The sequence below is a fragment of the Elephas maximus genome, chromosome X, assembly GCF_024166365.1.
Source record: "Elephas maximus indicus isolate mEleMax1 chromosome X, mEleMax1 primary haplotype, whole genome shotgun sequence".
Lineage (NCBI taxonomy): Eukaryota > Metazoa > Chordata > Mammalia > Proboscidea > Elephantidae > Elephas > Elephas maximus.
The window spans coordinates 37,428,105-37,446,572 of record NC_064846.1 but is presented as its reverse complement, the minus strand read 5'-3'; the positions used below and the strand labels follow the sequence as shown (position 1 = coordinate 37,446,572).

The following is an 18,468-nucleotide window of genomic DNA, read 5'->3' as shown; positions in this document are numbered from 1 at the left end:
TTAAAGGAAAACATTCAAACCCTGAAAACATAGGCTGAGTGAAATAAGTCCGACACAAAAGGACAAACATTGTGTGATCCCACGTATATGAACTACCCAGAATAGGCAAAATGCGTACAGACCAAAGTCCATTTGTGGTTACCAGGGAAAAGTCGGGGAGGGGGGCGGTGAATGAGGGGTATGCTTAAGGGGTACAGAGCTTTTGTTAAGGGTGAGGAAAAAACTTGAAAATGTATAATGCTGATTGTTGCACACATAGTGAATGTAGATAATGTCACTGAATTGTCAAAGTAAAAATGGTTGAAACATTAGCTTGCATATATTTCACTACAATATAAATGAAAAAATAAAATAAAGGCATTCACCAAAGACCCCTGATCATTTTGGCTCCTGTAACTCCAGGCTGGGAGACCAGCTCATCCATTTCATATTCTGTTTCTCATACCCTGGGACTGTGCTTGGTTGTTACTGTACCTCAAAGGGATGACCTAACACCAAAGTTTCAGCCATCACCGTAATGAAGGACCCTGTACTATTTTTTTTAATTATGGTAAAATATACACAACATAAAATTTACCATTTTAACCATTTTCAAGTGCACAATCCAGTGGCGTTAATCACGCTCACAATGTTTGTGCAACCCTCACCACTATTTGTTTCTAAAACTTTGCCATCACCAAAAATAGAAACTCTGTACCCATTAAGCAATAACTCCCCATCCCCCACTACCCCCTGACTGTGGTAGCCACCAATCTACTTTCTGTCTCTATGCACTTGTTTATTCTAGATATTTCATATAGATGGGATCATATAATATTTGTTCTTTTGTGTCTGGCTTATTTCAGTTGGAGCTCTGGTGGCACAGTGCTTAAAGCTCTCAGCTGCTAACCAAAAGGTTGGCAGTTCAAAACCACCAGCCACTCCGTAGGAGAAAGACGTGGCAGTCTGCTTCCATAAAGATTACAGCCTTGGAAACCCTATGGTGCAATTCTACTATGTCCCATATGGTCACTATGCGTCAGAATCAACTAGAAAGCAATGGGTTGGGTTTTGGTTTTGGTTTTATTTCACTTAGCATAATGTTTTCAAGGTTCATCCATCTCATACCATGTACTGGAACATCATTCCTTTATATGGTGGAATAATATTCCATTGTATGTATATACCACATTTGGTTTATCCATTTATCTGCTGGTGGACACTTTTTCTACCTTTTGTCTGTTGTGAACAGTGCTGCAACGAACATCGGTGTACAAGTATCTCAAGTATCTACTTGAGTTCCTACTTTCAGTTCATTTGGGTAAACAGTAGAATTGTTGGGTCATATGGTAACTCGAGGGCACTGGGCTTGCTTGGGCATGGTAACTCTGTGTTTAACTTTTTGAGGAGCCACCAAGCTGTTTTTCACAGTGGCTATACTATTTTACATTCCCACCAGGAATGGATAAGGGGTCCAGTTTCTCCACAACCTCACCAACACCTACTGTTTTCCGTATTTTTTTTTTATCATTGCCATTCTAAAGAATGTGAGGTGGTGTCTCATTTGCATCAGAATCAACTCCACAGCAACCCTCATGGCTAATACCGGAGCCCTGGTGGTGCAGTGGTTAAAACACTCGACTGCTAACCAAAAGGTCAGTGGCTAGGGACCACCAGTGGCTCCTCGGGAGGAAGATATGTCTGCTTCTGTAAAGATTTACAGCCTTGGAAACCCTATCGGGGCAGTTCTACTGTGTCCTGTAGGGTAGGTATGAGTCTGAATGAGCTTGACAGCAGTGAGTTTGGTTGCTTTTGGAATGGCTAAGGAGCCCTGGAGGCACAGTGGTTAAGAGCTCAGCTGCTAACCAAAAGATCGGCAGTTCAAATCCACCAGCCACTCCTTGAAAACCCTGTGGGGCAGTTCTACTCTGTCCTATAGGGTCGTTATGAGTTGGAATCGACTTGACAGTAATGGGTTTGTTTGTTTTTTTTTTAATGACGTTGAGCATCTTTTCATGTACTTGTTGGCCATTTGAACATCCTCTTTGGTGGAATGTCTGTTCAAATCCTCTGCCTGATTTTAACTGAGTTGTCTTTTTGTTGTTAGATTGTAGAAGTTTTATTTATTTATTTAATATTAGACCCTTATCAGATATATGGCTCCTGAAAATTTTCTCCCAATCTGTAGGTTCTCTTGGACTCTGTATTTTTAAAGCATACAATGTTGATCCTTCAAGGTGAATTAATGATAAACAATCATTAATATAAAGTAAAGAACTATGAAACCTCATTAATTTGCATGTCACTAATTTAAAATTGTAATAACCCATGGCTTAGTAAGCAAATTGGTAATGTCGTTCCTAGGTGCTGTCAAGTTGATTCTGAGTCATAGCAGCCCTGTAGGACAGAGTAAAACTGCCCCAAAGCATTTTCTAGGCTGTAATCTTTATGGCCCCTACGTGTCTGTCAGTTTGTCGTATTGTGGGGGCTTGCATGTTGCTGTGATGCTGGAAGCTGTGCCACCAGTATTCAAATACCAGCAGGGTCACCCATGGAGCACAGGTTTCAGCTGAGCTTCCAAACTAAGACAGACTAGGAAGAAGGACCCGGCAGTCTACTTCTGAAAAGCATTAGCCAGTGAAAACTTTATGAATAGCAGCAGAACATTGTCTGATATAGTGCTGGAAGATGAGCTCCCCAGGTTGGAAGGCACTCAAAAGATGACTAGGGAAGAGCTGCCTCCTCAAAGTAGAGTAGACCTTAATGACATGGATGCAGTAAAGCTTTCGGGACCTCCATTTGCTGATTTGGCACAACTCACAATGAGAAGAAACAGCTGCAAACATCCATTAATAATCAGAACCTGGAATGTACGAAGAATGAATCTAGGAAAATTGGAAATCGTCAAAAATGAAATGGAGCATACACACATTGATATCCTAGGCATTAGTGAGCTGAAATGGACTGGTATTGGCCATTCTGAATTGGACAATCATAGAGTCTACTATCCTGGGAATGACAACGTGAAGAGGAATGGTGTTGCATTCATCGTCAAAAAGAACATTTCAAGATCTATCCTGAAGTACAACGCTGTCAGTGATAGGATAATATCCATACGCCTACAAGGAAGACCAGTTAATACGACTATTATTCAAATTTATGCACCAACCACTAGGGCCAAAGATGAAGAAATACAAGATTTTTATCAGCTGCTGCAGTCTGAAATTGATTGAACATGCAATCAAGATGCTTTGATAATTACTGGTGATTGGAATGCGAAACTTGGAAACAAAGAAGTAGGATCAGTAGTTGGAAAATATGGCCTTGGTGATAGAAATGATGCCAGAGATCGAATGATAGAATTTTGCAAGACCAACGACTTCTTCATTGCAAGTACCTTCTTTCACCAACATAAATGGCGACTATACACATGGACTTCACCAGATGGAACACACAGAAATCAAATTGACTACATCTGTGGAAAGAGACAATGGAAAAGCTCAAAATCATCAGTCAGAACGAGGCCAGAGGCCGACTGTGGAACAGACCATCAATTCCTCATATGCAAGTTCAAGCTGACACTGAAGAAAATCAGAGCAAGTCCACGAGAGCCAAAATATGACCTTGAGTATATCCCACCTAAATTTAGAGACCATCTCAAGAATAGATTTGATGCATTGAACACTAGTGACCGAAGACCAGACGAGTTGTAGAATGACATCAAGGACATCATCCATGAAGAAAGCAAGAGGTCACTGAAAAGACAGGAAAGAAAGAAAAGACCAAGATGGATGTCAGAGGAGACTCTGAAACTTGCTCTTGAGCATCGAGGAGCTAAAGCAAAAAGAAGAATTAATGAAGTAAAAGAACTGAACAGAAGATTTCAAAGGGCCTCTCGAGAAGACAAAGTAAAGTATTATAATGACATGTGCAAAGAGCTGGAGATGGAAAACCAAAAGGGAAGAACACATTCGGTGTTTTTCAAGCTGAAAGAACTGAAGAAAAAATTCAAGCCTCCAGTTGCAATAGTGAAGGATTCTATGGGGAAAATATTAAACAATGCAGGAAGCATCAAAAGAAGATGGAAAGAATACACAGAGTCATTATACCCAAAAGAATTAGTCGATATTCAACCATTTCAAGAGGTGGCATATGATCAGGAACTGATGGTACTAAAGGAAGAAGTCCAAGCTGCTCTGAAGGCATTGGCGAAAAGCAAGGCTCCAGAATTGATGGAATATCAATTGAGATGTTTCAACAAACAGATGCAGCACTGGAGTGCTCACTGGTCTATGCCAAGAATATGGAAGACAGCTTCCTGGCCAACTGACTGGAAGAGATCCATATTTATGCCTATTCCCAAGAAAGGTGATCCAACTGAATGTGGAAATTATCGAACAATATCATTAATATCACACGCAAGCAAAATTTTGCTGAAGATCATTCAAAAACAGCTGTAGCAGTGTATCGACAGGGAACTGCCAGAAATTCAGGCTGGTTTCAGAAGAGGACGTGGAACCAGGGATATCATTGCTGATGTCAGATGGATCCTGGCTGAAAGCAGAGAATACCAGAAGGATGTTTACCTGTGTTTTATTGACTATGCAAAGGCATTCGACTGTGTGGATCATAACAAACTATGGATAACATTGCGAAGAATGGGAATTCCAGAACACTTAATTGTGCTCTTGAGGAACTTTTACATAGATCAAGAGGCAGTTGTTCGGACAGAACAAGGGGATAATGATTGATTTAAAGTCAGGAAAGGTGTGCGTCAGGGTTGTATTCTTTCACCATACCTATTCAATCTATATGCTGAACAAATAATCTGAGAAGCTGGACTATATGAAGAAGAACGGGGCATCAGGATTGGAGGAAGACTCATTAACAACCTGCGTTATGCAGATGACACAACCTTGCTTGATGAAAGTGAAAAGGACTTGAAGCACATACTGATGAATATCAAAGACCACAGCCTTCAGTATGGATTACAGCTCAACATAAAGAAAACAAAAATCCTCACAACTGGACCAATGAGCGACATCATGATAAACAGAGAAAAGATTGAAGTTGTCAAGGATTTCATTTGACTTGGATCCACAATCAAGAGCCATGGAAGCAGCAGTCAAGAAATCAAAAGATGCATTGCGTTGGGTAAATCTGCTGCAAAGGACCTCTTCAAAGTGTTGAAGAGCAAAGATGTCACCTTGAAGACTAAGGTGCACCTGACCCAAGCCATGGTATTTTCAATCACATCATATTTATGTGAAAGCTGCACAGTGAATAAGGAAGACCAAAGAAGAATTGACGCCTTTGCATTGCAGTGTTGGGGAAGAATATTGAATATACCATGGACTGCCAGAAGAACGAACAAATCTGTCTTGGAAGAAGTGTGGCCAGAATGTTCCTTAGAGGCAAGGATGGCGAGACTGTGTCTTACATACTTTGGACATGTTGTCAGGAGGGATGAGTCCCTGGAGAAGGACATCATGCTTGGCAGAGTACACAGTCAGCGGAAAAGGGGAGGACCCTTAACCAGGTAGATTGACACAGCGGCTGCAACAATGAGCTCAAGCATAACAACGATTTTAAGGATGGTGCAGGACCGGGCAGTGTTTCATTCTGTTTGCATAGGGTTGCTATGGGTCAGAACTGACTTGACAGCATCTAACAACAACAATCTTTATGGGAGCGGATCGCCAGGTCTTTTCTACCGCAGAACTGCTGGTGAGTTTGAACGACCAACATTTTGGTTAGTAGCTGAGCACTTAACCATTATGCTACCAGGGCTCCTTTTAAGCAAATTAATAATGTACATACCACTATTGGGGGATATTTAAACTCTTTACCCAAAGAAGCTGCTTTTAAATCCTATTGGAATATCTATGCTAATAATAATGACTAACATTCCTGAACACTTATTATGTTCCTGGAACTCTGCGTTGACGCATTGAATTTTCACCGCAACTCTGAGATAGGTATTATAATCTCCGTTTTTGAAATAAGGAAATTGAATCTCAGAGAGGTTAAGAAACTTGCCTAAGATGACGTAGCTCCTGAGTGGAAGAGACAAAGATTCAAATCCAGGTGTCTGACGCCAAAGCCCATGCACATAAACTTTGTGTTCTGCCCAGGCTTCTACAGACCACTCAACTATGCATGACGGTGAGGCCTGAAATGTTTCTCTACAAGCTTGCCCTTGCCCTTCATTAATACAGCTTCAGTTGAATATAATAAAATGGAATGTCTTTCAAACATTTCATAATTCAGGCATCACTAATATACATAAATCCCTCACACACACACACAAACATGCTAGTTGGAATTAGTGACGTTTTACTATATGGTTTATTGAGTGTCCTTATGGAGTCCCTGGTGGTACAAACAGTTAACATGATCAGCTGCTAACTGAAAGGTGGTTCCCATCCACCCAGAAGTGCCTTGGAAGAAAAGCTTGGTGATCTACTTCCCAAAACCCTTCTACTCTGCCATACATGGGGTTGTCACGAGTCGTAATCAACTTGATGGCAACTGGTTAACTCTAGAGAAAATAAAAGCAGGGAAAAGAATCAGTTAAGGGGAGTGATGGAGACGGATTGCTCACGAGTGGAGCAGTGAGTAGGAAGTGAGGAAGCGGAGTCAGCCAGTATAGACAACTATTTCAAGAAACACAAATGAAAAGGGAATGAGATGTCCTTCCACAGATGAATGGATAAACAAAATTGTGTTTCATCCACACAATGGAATACTACTTAGCAGTGAAAAGAACAAACTATTGATAAACAAACAACATGGATGAATCTCAAAGGCATTATGCTGAGTGAAAGAAGCCAGTCTAAAAGGGTTGCATGCTTCCATTTATATGCTATTCTCAAAAGGCAAAGCTATAGGAATGGAGCACGGATCAGTGGTTGCCTGGGGGTGAGGGTGGGGGAGGGCTTGGCTACTAAGGGGCAGCACATGGGAACCTGGGGGCTGACATAATGGTTCTGTATCCTCAGTGTGGTGGTGGTTACGCAAATCTATGCATGTGTTAAAACTTATAGAGCTGTTATACCCCCTCCCCCCCCAAAAAAGTCAATTTTACTGTCGAGTAATTTGGGAACAAGAGATTAGGCAGTATCTGAAGGGCAAAGTTAGGATTGGAGGCAAGAGATATATTTAAGATGAGAAGGACATATGTTTATTCATTTGCTAAGGGAGAAATCAGTTCTCTTGGGAAGGGTGTCCAAGAGGAATTCAAAGGTGTGAGGTCCTGGGTACTAGTAGGAAGAAAAAGATGTTTGTGCAAAGAAGCCAAAGCTGAGACCTGGTAAAATCTGTGTTCCCTGTGAACTAGGAGGCAAGACCACCCTCCTATAGAGTGAAGGGAATGATTGTGGGGTGCAGGACTTTGAGCCACTGTGAGGAAGATGTCTTAGTTATCTAGTGCTGTTATAACAGAAATACCACAGTGGGTGGCTTTAACAAAGAGAAATTTATTTTCTCACAGTTTAGGAGGCTAAGCTCTAGGGGATGGTGTTCTCTCTCTTGGCGTTCTCTCTCCCTCCTTCCCCCTCTCCCCGCCCCTTTCTCTCTCTCTCTCTCAACTCTGGGGGGAGGTCCTTGTCTCCTTTCAGCTTCTGTTTCTTGGGTCCTTGATGATGTTTATGTGGCATGGCCTCTGTCTTCCCCCATCTGTGCTTGTTTAATCTATTCCTTTTGTAACTCAAAAGAGATTGACTCAGACACCGTTAACATAACAAAGAAAACCCATTCCCAAATGGGATTATTTTTTTATAGGGGTTAGGATTTACAACACATATTTTGGGGAGACACAATTCAGTCCCTAACAAATGGGAAGGCTGGCTTCACAGTATGAGGGCCCAGGTGAGGAGAGAGACCATAAAGCTTTAGTGGCAGTGATCTGCCCTTCTGGGAATTTGTCTTCAGCAGCTTGAAGCAGAAAAGGGGTTTGTGGGGAATGGGAACCAGCTGAAGGACAAGGGGTAAGGATTTTGCAAGTAGGAGCACAAAAAAAGAGCTGCATGAGTGAAAAAGGGGACCGTGAACCAGCAGGGAAGTGGTGGCCTGGGATATAAGGAGAGGGCAAGTGTATAGGGGGTTAATGATATGAGCCATTATGAATAATGAGAATAAGGAGGTGGGGGAGCTGGATGGATGAAGATACTGATCAGAACAGTTCTGAAAGTAAGATTTCAGAAGTGAACACATAGGACTAATAAGTAAGTGATTTGATATCTATTTGGAATACTTTCTACATAATGTATCGATTCCGACCACAGCGACCCTGTGTGACAGAGTAGACCTGCCCCTTAGGGTCTCCTAGGCTGAAATCTTTACGGGAGCAGATTGCCAGATCTTTCTCCTGCACAGCCACTTGGTGGGTTTGAACCGCCAACCTTTCGGTTAGCACCTGAGCACTTAACCATTGCACTAAGAGGTCACCTTTCCACGTAATAGTAATGGCAATATTAGCGTGTGTTTATTGATCCTTACTATGTGTCATGTAAAATTTTTTTTTTATGTGTCAGACACTGCTTGGTACTTTACATGCAGCGTCTCATTTAATTCTCACAACAGCCTTGTGAGGCAGGTACTACTCCCATTTTCTAAATAAGGAAACTGAGGCTCAAGAGGGTTAGGTAACTTGCCCAGGGTAACATGGCCAGTAAGTGAGGAGGCCAGGACTAGAGCCCAACTTGTCTGACTCCAGAGTTTATGGTGTTCTTACTGTTATACTAGACTGCCCCTTCCACGTGGGAAATCTTGGTTCCACAGCAACAGAATGCTACACTGGCCCCCAGTAGACATTTCAGCAACAGACCAGGGTTCGTGCATAGCTCAATGTAAACTCATCACCATTTCTGAAAACCAGCTATGAACGGATGTCCTCCCAGCAGGTGAGTAGTGCCAATTTTGTATGTAGACGGAATATTCAAAAGTCATTTCATCTGATCATTAACATTGTTTTTCTAAAGAACAAAAAGAAGTTCATTTCACGGATGGAACATTTTGGTGATGACAGTATTCAGAAAGGATAGTTCTGGGGCGGTGATAACCTCCATGGGGTAACTGAAGGAGTGGGTGGCCAAGATGGTGTAAAGGCGAGGATCACTGAGGTTGGGGTCCAAAAACTGGATATGGGATGGGTTGTCTTTAGAGTTGCTGAAGTTCCCTGGGATGATGGTGAGGCTAGGAGAGGGTGTCACAGTCTTCAGTGAATGTGGCAGTGTGGCCAGGGGGTCCATAGATGATAATAGTGGCAAGGAGTGTGGTTCAATGACATGAGCACCAGATGAGAGTTTTTGGCATGCAAGTGCAGGGGTCTGGGAATGCCCCCATCACTCCAGTCCCCACCCTGTAGCCTCTGTGATGTCAGGAAACGAGCAACCCCCACCTGAGAGCTTCACAGGGAAAGGAGGTCTCCAATTGAGCCTGGGATCAGTTAAGACAAGGAAACAGGTTGTGGTTAACTGCCATCGAGTTGGCCCCTGACTCATGGTGACCCCTGCCTGGTCATGATGGCTTGCGATCGGGACCATTGTGATCCATAGGGTTTTCATTGACTGATTTTCAGAAGTAGATCCCCAGGGTTTTCTTCCTAGTCTTAGTTTGGAAGTTCCCCTGAAACCCATTCAGTATCATAGCAACACACAATTCTCCGCTGACAGATGGATGGTGGCTGCGTGTGAGGTGCATTGGCCGGGAATCAAACCTGGCTCTCCTGCATGGAAGGCAAGAACTCTACCACTGAACCACCACTGCCTCAGTAAGCAAGAGGGCACTAAAAAAAGGTGAAGGGCATAGCCCCAACCCACTGCCATTGAGTCAATTCTGAGGCTGTAAATCTCTATGGAAGCCGACTGCCACATCTTTCTCCCGCGGAGCCACTAGTGGTTTCAAACTGCTTGCCTTTCGGTTACCAGTCGATTGCTTTAACCACTGTGTCACCAGGGCTCCTTGTGAAGGGCATGGGGTGTGTTTATCATGCCCAGAAGGCATAGGTTGAGAGGTAATGTAAGTGTGAAATTGAGTTTATCCCAAATGGCTTCTTCTATCCAAGCAAAATAAACCACAAATATGTGAATGGGGATGTCATGACTTTACTACATGTTAACATTCTAAGCCCATGGAACCAGAAGAACCCTGTGGCAGCCATTCTTTGCCATCGTTTTGGCCGGGAGCATAGCACCTAGAGTCCAGGCTTCAGACGCTGGCTACTTTGACTAGAATACTTATGTCCTGGTGACTAAATTGCCTGATCCCACCTTCCATTTCCTGCCAGGCTCATAGCCCCTATCTTCCCCACTGTGGAGGAGTAGATGTCCATTTCTCAGGAGCAGTGGACTGCTTCCGGCAGATTATAAAGACCCAAGGGATGCTGGGGCTCTGGAATGGATTGACAGCCAACTTACTGAAGGTGAGAGGGGTGGCCAGTCTCTACTGCTTCCCTGCGTCTTCCAGTTCCACCCTCTTCTTTTGTCATTGCCCCCCGCAGTTTTCATGGAAACCCCCCCTCTGGCACCGATAGTAGCACTAAGCCCGTGAGAACAGCCTGGCCATCAGCCCTGGAGAGAAGAGACCATATACACTGTTGGTGTGTCTTCATACCCCATCCCAGAGGAACTGAGAATTGGTGTAGAGGCTCCTAACATAGGAATTCACAGACCCCTATGGGGAGCCTAAGCCCCCATCCTAAAGTTGTATGCAAAGTGTGTGTGTTTGTGCATATGTGCATCTCTCTGTGGAAAGGGTCCATAGCTTTCATTGTGTTCCCAAAGAACTCCATGACCAATAAAAAGGTTAAGAGCTCATGCAGTAGTTGTCATATAAATGATTCTGAACCAGCGACAGAGTATCCAATAAGCAAGGTATGCACAGGCTTAATTGTGTTTACTGATCCATAGTGCTACAATGCACTACAGATTAGTAAGTAAACACAATTAAGCCTGTGTGTACCTTGCTTACTGGTTAATCCGCCCCTGTTCCAATCCAGGCAGGTATACGTTGATAGGCAATGTAGATGGCCTACATGCCTGTTAACCCAGACCCAGTGCTTCCCCAGGGCAGACCCTTCAGTTACCTTCATTCCTCTCCTACCACCCACACAGTGCCAGCTTTCACTTGACCATCTTCCCTGATTCCGCCAAGAATTACTATGTTGTCCTGTCCACAGCGTTCACCTCAGTTTGCCCTGATCCAAGTTGACTGCAGACACACTAATGTTTTCTCTTTAAGAATTATGTTCGTTCTTCAACTGGATTTTTTCAAACGATTTATTTCATTTTGTTGTTGTGTATACACTGCAGGACATACACCAATTCAACCGTTTCAGCATGTACAATTCAGTGATGCTGGTTACATTCTTCCAGTTGTGTGACCATTCTCACCCTCCTTTCCTGAGTTGTTTTCTCTGCCATTAACATAAACTCACTGCCCCCTAAGCTTCCTATCTAACCTTTCAAGTTGCTGTCATCACCTTGATCCCATAGAGGTATCTTCAACTGGATTTTAACATGATTTTCATTTCTTTTTTTTTTTTAAACAGATAGTTCCATATTTTGGAGTTATGTTTAGCACCTTTGAGTTCTGCAAGAGAATCTGTCTTTATCAAAATGGTTACATTGTGTCTCCTCTGAGTTATAAATTGACCCCTGGGGTGGATCAGAGTTTAAAGCCTCAGGAATTACGGGAATTAAAGAAATTCTTCAAAACTAGAACACTAAAGTCTAAAAAACCAACTCTGTAAAACTGCGTGGACCTGGATGTGCACTGACTAAAGGTGTGTTGCAGGCACAGATGAGTGTAACCTCATAATTGTGCCTGTGCAGAGCGATGAGAGGGTCCTGCTGTCTGCTGCTCTTGGAAATGAGAAGGCTTAGCCTGACGCCATTGCTGAGCTCCAATGCGATGTCCCTGCAGACACCTGTCCCATGGGAAGGTTTCCCAGCACCACTGTTTCATGGTGACACTCCCCCACGATCTTATAACCAAAGCCTGGCAATAAGAAAATGTGCACTTTACATGCTGAGTAGAAGAAACTAGATGCCAAAGAAGGGGGCATTGCCATGACTCTCAAAGCAACCAGTCGAAGTGGCAGTAGCCGAGCAGATTCCACCTCATGAGCTCAGCTACCACCTGGTTTCACTCAGTTTGACCCAAGGCTTCATAATACAATTATTCGTGAATACAGTTGTTCTGGCTGCCTTTTGAGCGCACCTACCACAGTGTAAATTACGCTTTACCAGAAATGAAATGAAATGAAAGCTTTTTAACATTTAAAAGATCACTATTGCTGTAGAACCATCCTCTTGTTATTTAAATTTGAAACATCCCAGGCTTAGAGTCTTGTATTTCAGGAAGGCAGATTTGACCAAGATGGCTTAATTATGCCCCCCAAAACCATCTTCCAATTGAAGTCATGTATAGTTCAAGCAAGGAGCCCTGGTGGCGCAATGGTGGCCCTCAGCTGCTAACCTAAAGGTCAGAGATTCAAACCCACCAGCCTCTCTGAGGGAAAAAAGACCTGGTGATTTGCTCCCATAAAGACTACAGCCTAGGAAACCCTATGGGGCAGTTCTACTCTGTCATACTGGGTCGCTACGAGCCAGAATTGGCTTGAGGACACACAGCAAACTGTTCAAACAGCCTGGATTCTCTGCATTTTTAACTTGCATTGCAAGCCTATCCTGAAAATAAATTATTTAGATAAGTTATGCTCACAAGATGTCCCAGTTGCCTAGAAAGGATCAAATGGATCATTTGACACATATACCAAAAACAAAAGTAACTGAATAAAAGCACTTCAGGCTAATCATCTGCACTAGATTTTTTTTTTTTCGGTTTTGCCCGATGGTTACGTCTTACATTAAAAAAAAAATTGCCATCAAGTCTATTCCAACTCATGGCAACCCCATGTGTATCAGAATAGAACTGTGCTCCATAGGGTACTAGATTTTTTTTAAATCAAATTTCAGGATTATTCCACCGAATAGTGCCTTTCTATGGATTTGAAAAATATTAATATATCAAGTTGTCAATTCATATATATAGAAAGAGAGAGAAAGGGTGTTTCAGTATGTTGAAAGTATTTTTCCTATTAAATTTATTTTTAAAGAAAAGTAACGTGTTGGTCATTTATTTCTAATTAGAGTTACAAGAACTATGGTTAAATACATACTGGCCAAGGTCTCTGAACTCTCAGAAGCTTGTCCTGTTTAAATATACCAAACTAACTCATTTTTCCAGCTGCTGAGGGAGACTGTGTGTTTTATGGGGAATGGCAGTTAATCTTCTCACGAAAATCTCATCTCTAGCCCAGTCCATTAGAGTTCCAAACCCGTTGCCAGTCAAGTGGATTCCAGCTCATAGCAACCCTGTAGGACGGAGTCGAACTGCCTCCCTGGAGTTTCCAAGGCTGCCATCTTTGCGGAAGCAGACTGTCACGTCATTCTCCTATGGAGCAGCTGGTGGGTTCAAACCTCTGACCTTTCGGTTAGCACCTGAGCACTTTAACCATTGTGCCACCAGGGCTCTTTGTTAGAGTTCAGAGGGTGGCAAGTTCTTTACCCACGGTGAATAGTTAATGTGTGTTACTCTTTATTTGCCTTGAAATGTACAACTTTTTAGAAGGTTCTGAAAGCTGCAAAAAAATTTTTTTTTATTTTTACTAAATCTAAAAGCCTAACCAGGTTATTTATAGCATATTAATACATTCTATATATTCATCTACAAATACGATGAGATAGATAACCAAGCCCTTCCTAATGTTATATATAGGAATGTTTTCTGAGCTGCAGTTTTTATTTTTTCGATAAACTTAATGGGAAGAAGGATATGCCTCATTTTTCTAATTGCAAAACAACTCTTTAAAACTGTAGCTCTGTTCCTAAAAGGCATGTGATTGGAGGTCTATGTGGGGAGTGCTCTGCTTTACGGCTGGGAGTGGGCGCCACACTGGACTACATACATTAGGAGAATTATAAAGAAGTGTGATACGGTACTTACCCAGGAGTCATTTACTGTCTTAAGGAACACAACCTGCCTACATGTGTGAAACAACTATGATTACAAAGCAAATACAAGCAAAGATATGATGGTATAGTATCGACTGGTTACCAGATTGCCAAGGGGCTCGATATATATTTATTGAAGAGGAGTAGAGGGATTGTCACAGGTGAGGGGACTAGTAATGAGCAGGAGTTTGTGGAGGTAGTGAGTCTTGAGCTAAGTTTTGAAGGAAGTGAGGGGACATTAATTGGTTAAGAATAGGTTGCAGGGCGTTTCAGATTGAAGCAGGGCATATACAGTGTCACGGAAATGGAAGCAAACAAAAGGTGTTTGGGATAGAGTAAAAAGACTGGCTTCATGTTCACTCAACAACTGCTAGGCACTATGGATAAAGTACATAAGGCAGATAAAAGGAGCCCTGGTGGCGCAGTGGTTAAGCTCTTGGCTGCTAACGAAAAGGTTGGTGGTGCGAACCCGCCAGCCACTCCGAAAAAGCAAGATGTGGCAGTCTGCTTCTATAAGATTACAGCCTTGGAAACCCTATGGGGCAGTTCTACTCTGTCCTATAGGGTTGCTGGACTACTAACTGAAAGCTCGGTGGTTCAGACCCACCCAGAGGCACCTCAGAAGTAAGGCCCAGTGATCTGCTTCTGAAAGGTCGCAGCCTTGAAAATCCCATGAACCAGTTCTGCTCTGCAGACATGGGATTGCCATGAGTCGGAATTAACTCAGTGGCAGCTAACAGTAACGAGGCAGATAAGGTCCTTGCCCTCATGGAGCTTACAGTCTACTGAGGGCAGCAGTGAATAACAAACTAATCAGTAAGTTAGGTAATTATAGACTGTAATGTTATGAGGGAGATAAACAGGGTGCTTTGTTAGAGAATTAGGTGAGGATGAGGGAGATACTTTAAATCGGGGAACCAGGGAAGGTCTCCTTGGGAGGAGACCTTTGAGATGAGAGCTGAAGAATGAGAATGAGCCAGCCAGGCAGAGAATAGGGAGAAGACATTCCAAGCAGAAGGAACAGCAAGTGCGAAAGTCTGGAAATGGAAAAGGGCTTGATGAACAGAAAGGAGGCAAGTGTAGCCAGAGTGTGATGAGTGAGGGAGAGATGAGTATGAGATGAGACTGGACAGAGAGCCAGATCATACATAGCCATATGAGCCAGACCAAGAAGTTAAGATTTTATTCTGGCACCTGATGACACAATGCTTAAATTGCTCAGCTCCTAATCGAAAGGTTGGCGGTTCAAATCTACCCAGCAGGCTCTGTGAGAGAAAGACCTGGGAATCTGCTCCTGTAAAGATTACAGTCTTGAAAATCTTATGGGGGCAGTTCTACTCTGTCACATTGGGTCTACTCTGTCACATTGGGTCTACTCTGTCACGTTGGGTCTCTATGAGTCAGAATCAACTTGAAGGCACACAACAACAACAATATACATAACAGAACATTTGCTGATTCAACAATTTTTATATGTACAATTCAGTGACACTGATTACAATCTTCATGGTGTGCAACCATTGGCACTGTCCTTATTCCACTACCATTTACATAAAAGTAAAACCAGAAAACTCAGTGCCTCCTAAACAGTAAATCTCCCTTTCCCCCTCTCCCCCACCCCTGGTAACCACTAATAAGCTTTAGTTTCTATGTATTTGTCTCTTTCGTATAAGTGAGGTCATAAGGTATTTGTCCTTTTGTGACTATTTCACTCAGCATAATATTTTCAAGGTTTATGTCGTGGCATGCATCACGACTTCATTTCTCAGATTTTATTCTAAATGCAGAGTAAAGTCATTGAAGGTTTCTAAGCAGAGAGGTGATACAACTTGATAGTCATTTTTAAAAAACCACTGTGGTTGCTGTGTGGATAATGGATTGGAGAGAAGCAAGCCTGTAATGGACAATATTACAGAAGGCCAAGCAACAAATAATGGTTGCCTGGATCAGAATTGGTGGCAAAAAAGATGGAGACAAGTGAATGAGGAGTTCAAGACATTTTGGAGTTAGACTCAGCAGGATTTGCTGAGGGGATGAATGTAGGAAGTAGAAGAAAGGAAGGGATCCAGGACAGCACCTAGGTTTTTTGGCTTTTGACTTGGGTAACAAGGTAGATGATGTTGCCATTTGCTGATGTGGGGAAGACTATGGAGAGTCACAGTTTTGGTGGGAACATGCTAAATTTGAAATGCCTGTGAGACATCCAAGTAGAGAAGTCCAGTGGTCAGTCGGCTGGAGCATAGGTTCTCCGTGTCCAAACCGGTTATGGTAGGCAGAACAATGGTCCTCCAAAAATGTCCATTTCCTCATCCCCAGAACCTATGAATATGTTACCTCACATGGCCAAAGGGACTTTGCAGATGAGATTACATTAAAGACCTCAAAATGGGGTGATTATCCTGGATTATCTGGGTGGGCTCAGTCTAATTACATGAGTCCTTAAGAGTGACAGAGGAAGGCAGTAGAAGGGGTCAGAGAGATGCAAAGACAGAAGTAGAGGCAAGGAAAGTGAGGCATAAGAAGGACTCAGCTTGCCATTGCTGGCTTTGAAGACATTCCAGGAACATGCCCAGGAATGTGGGCAGCTTCTAAAAGCTGAGACCTGCCCTCAGCTGACAGCCAGCAAGGACATAGGGACCTCAGTTCTACAGCCACAAGAAACTGAATTCAATCAACAACCTAAAGGAGCAAGGAAACAGCTTTTCCCCTGAGAGCCTCCAGAAAGGAAGGCAACCCTACCGACATCTCAATTTTAGCCTGCTGCAACTCATGTCAGACTTCTGACCTCCAGAACTGTTAAGATAATAAATTCGTGTAGTTTTAAACCACTAATTTTGTGGTAATTTGTTACAACAGCAATAGAAAGCTAATACACCAGGATACTATTAATAGTTATGGTTCAGGATGTTGTTCTTGTTAGGTACCATCGAGTAAGTTCCGACTCATAGCAACCCTGGTACAACAGAACGAAACACTGCCCAGTCCTGCGCCATCCTCACAATCATTCTTATGCTTCAACCCACTGTCATGGCTTGAATTATGTCCCCCCAAAAACGTGTACATCAGTTTGGCTGGGCCATGATTTCTGGTATTGTGTGATTTTCCTATATATTGTAAATCCTGCCTCTATGGTGTTAATGAGGGAAGATGGGTGTCAGTTGTGTTAGTGAGGCAGGACTCAATCTATAAGATTGGACTGTGTCTTGAGGCAATCTCTTGAGATATAAAAGAGAGAAGCAAGCAGAGAGACAGGGGGAGCTCATAGCACCAAGAAAGCAGTGCTAGGAACAGAGTGGGTACTTTGGGCCCGGAGTCCCTGCATATAGTCTGGGGAAGATTGATGAGAAGGCCAACAGAGAGAGAAAGCCTTCCCCTGGAGGTAATGCCCTTAGTTTGGACTTTCAGCCTACTTTACTGTGAGGACCGCCACGTGTCTGTCAGTTTGCCGTTCTGTGGGGCTTGTGTGTTGCTATGATGCTGGAAGCTATGCCCAACCCAGTGCCGTCGAGTTGATTCCGACTCATAGCGACCCTATAGGAAAGAGTAGAACTGCCCTGTAGAGCTTCCAAGGAGTGCCTGGTGGATTCGAACTGCCAACCTTTTGGTTAGCAGCCATAGCACTTAACCCCTACACCACCAGGGTTTCCAGAAGCTATGCCACCAGTATTCAAATACCAGCAGAGTCTCCCATGGCGGACAGGTTTCAGCTGAGCTTCCAGACTAAAACAGACTAGGAAGAAGGACCCAGCAGTCTACTTCTGAAAAGAATTAGCCAGTGAAAACCTTATGAATAGCAGCGGAACATTGTCTGATATAGTGCTGGAAGATGCGCTCCCCAGGTTGGAAGGCATTCAAAGAACAAGGAGATACTGCATGGTTTAAAGTCCGGAAAGGTGTGCATCAGGGTTTTATCTTTTCCCCATACCTATTCAATCTGTATGCTGAGCAAATAATCCAAGAAGCTGGACTATATGAAGAAGGGCATCAGGATTGGAGGAAGACTTATTAACAGCCTGTGTTCCGCAGATGACACAAACTTGCTTGCTGAAAGTGAAGAGGACTTGAAGCACTTAACTGATGAAGATCAAGGACCATAGCCTTCAGTATGGATGACACATCAGCATAAAGAAAACAAAAATTCTCACAACTAGACCAATAAGCAACATCATGATAAACGGAGCAAAGATTGAGGTTGTCAAAGATTTCATTTTACTTGGATCCACAACACCCATGGAAGCAGCAGTCAGGAAATCAAAAGATGCATTGCATTGGGTAAATCTGCTGCAAAGGACCTCTTTAAAGTGTTGAAAACTAAAGATGTCGCCTTGGACATGTTGTCAGGAAAGATCAGTCCCTGAAGAAGGACGTCATGTTTGGTAGAGTGTCAGCAAAAGAGAGGAAGACTCAGCGAGATGAATTGACACAGTGGCTGCAACAATGTTATGCTGAAGTATAACAATGATTGTGAGGA

At 43.0% G+C, this 18,468-nt stretch overlaps 1 protein-coding gene across 3 annotated transcripts in view; it reads left to right on the top strand.

The window, feature by feature from the left end:
* The window catches only part of SLC25A43 (solute carrier family 25 member 43), a 46,566-nt gene extending 33,503 nt beyond the window's left edge, over positions 1-13,063 (top strand). For 2 of the 3 annotated variants that reach the window (XM_049871716.1, XM_049871719.1), the window contains exons 4-5: positions 10,268-10,402; positions 11,531-13,063. In XM_049871716.1, the coding sequence (XP_049727673.1) occupies positions 10,268-10,402; positions 11,531-11,731 (336 nt within the window). In that variant the 3' untranslated portion in view covers positions 11,732-13,063. The other variant, XM_049871717.1, reaches the window with a different exon arrangement.
* The last annotated feature ends 5,405 nt before the right edge of the window (positions 13,064-18,468 follow it).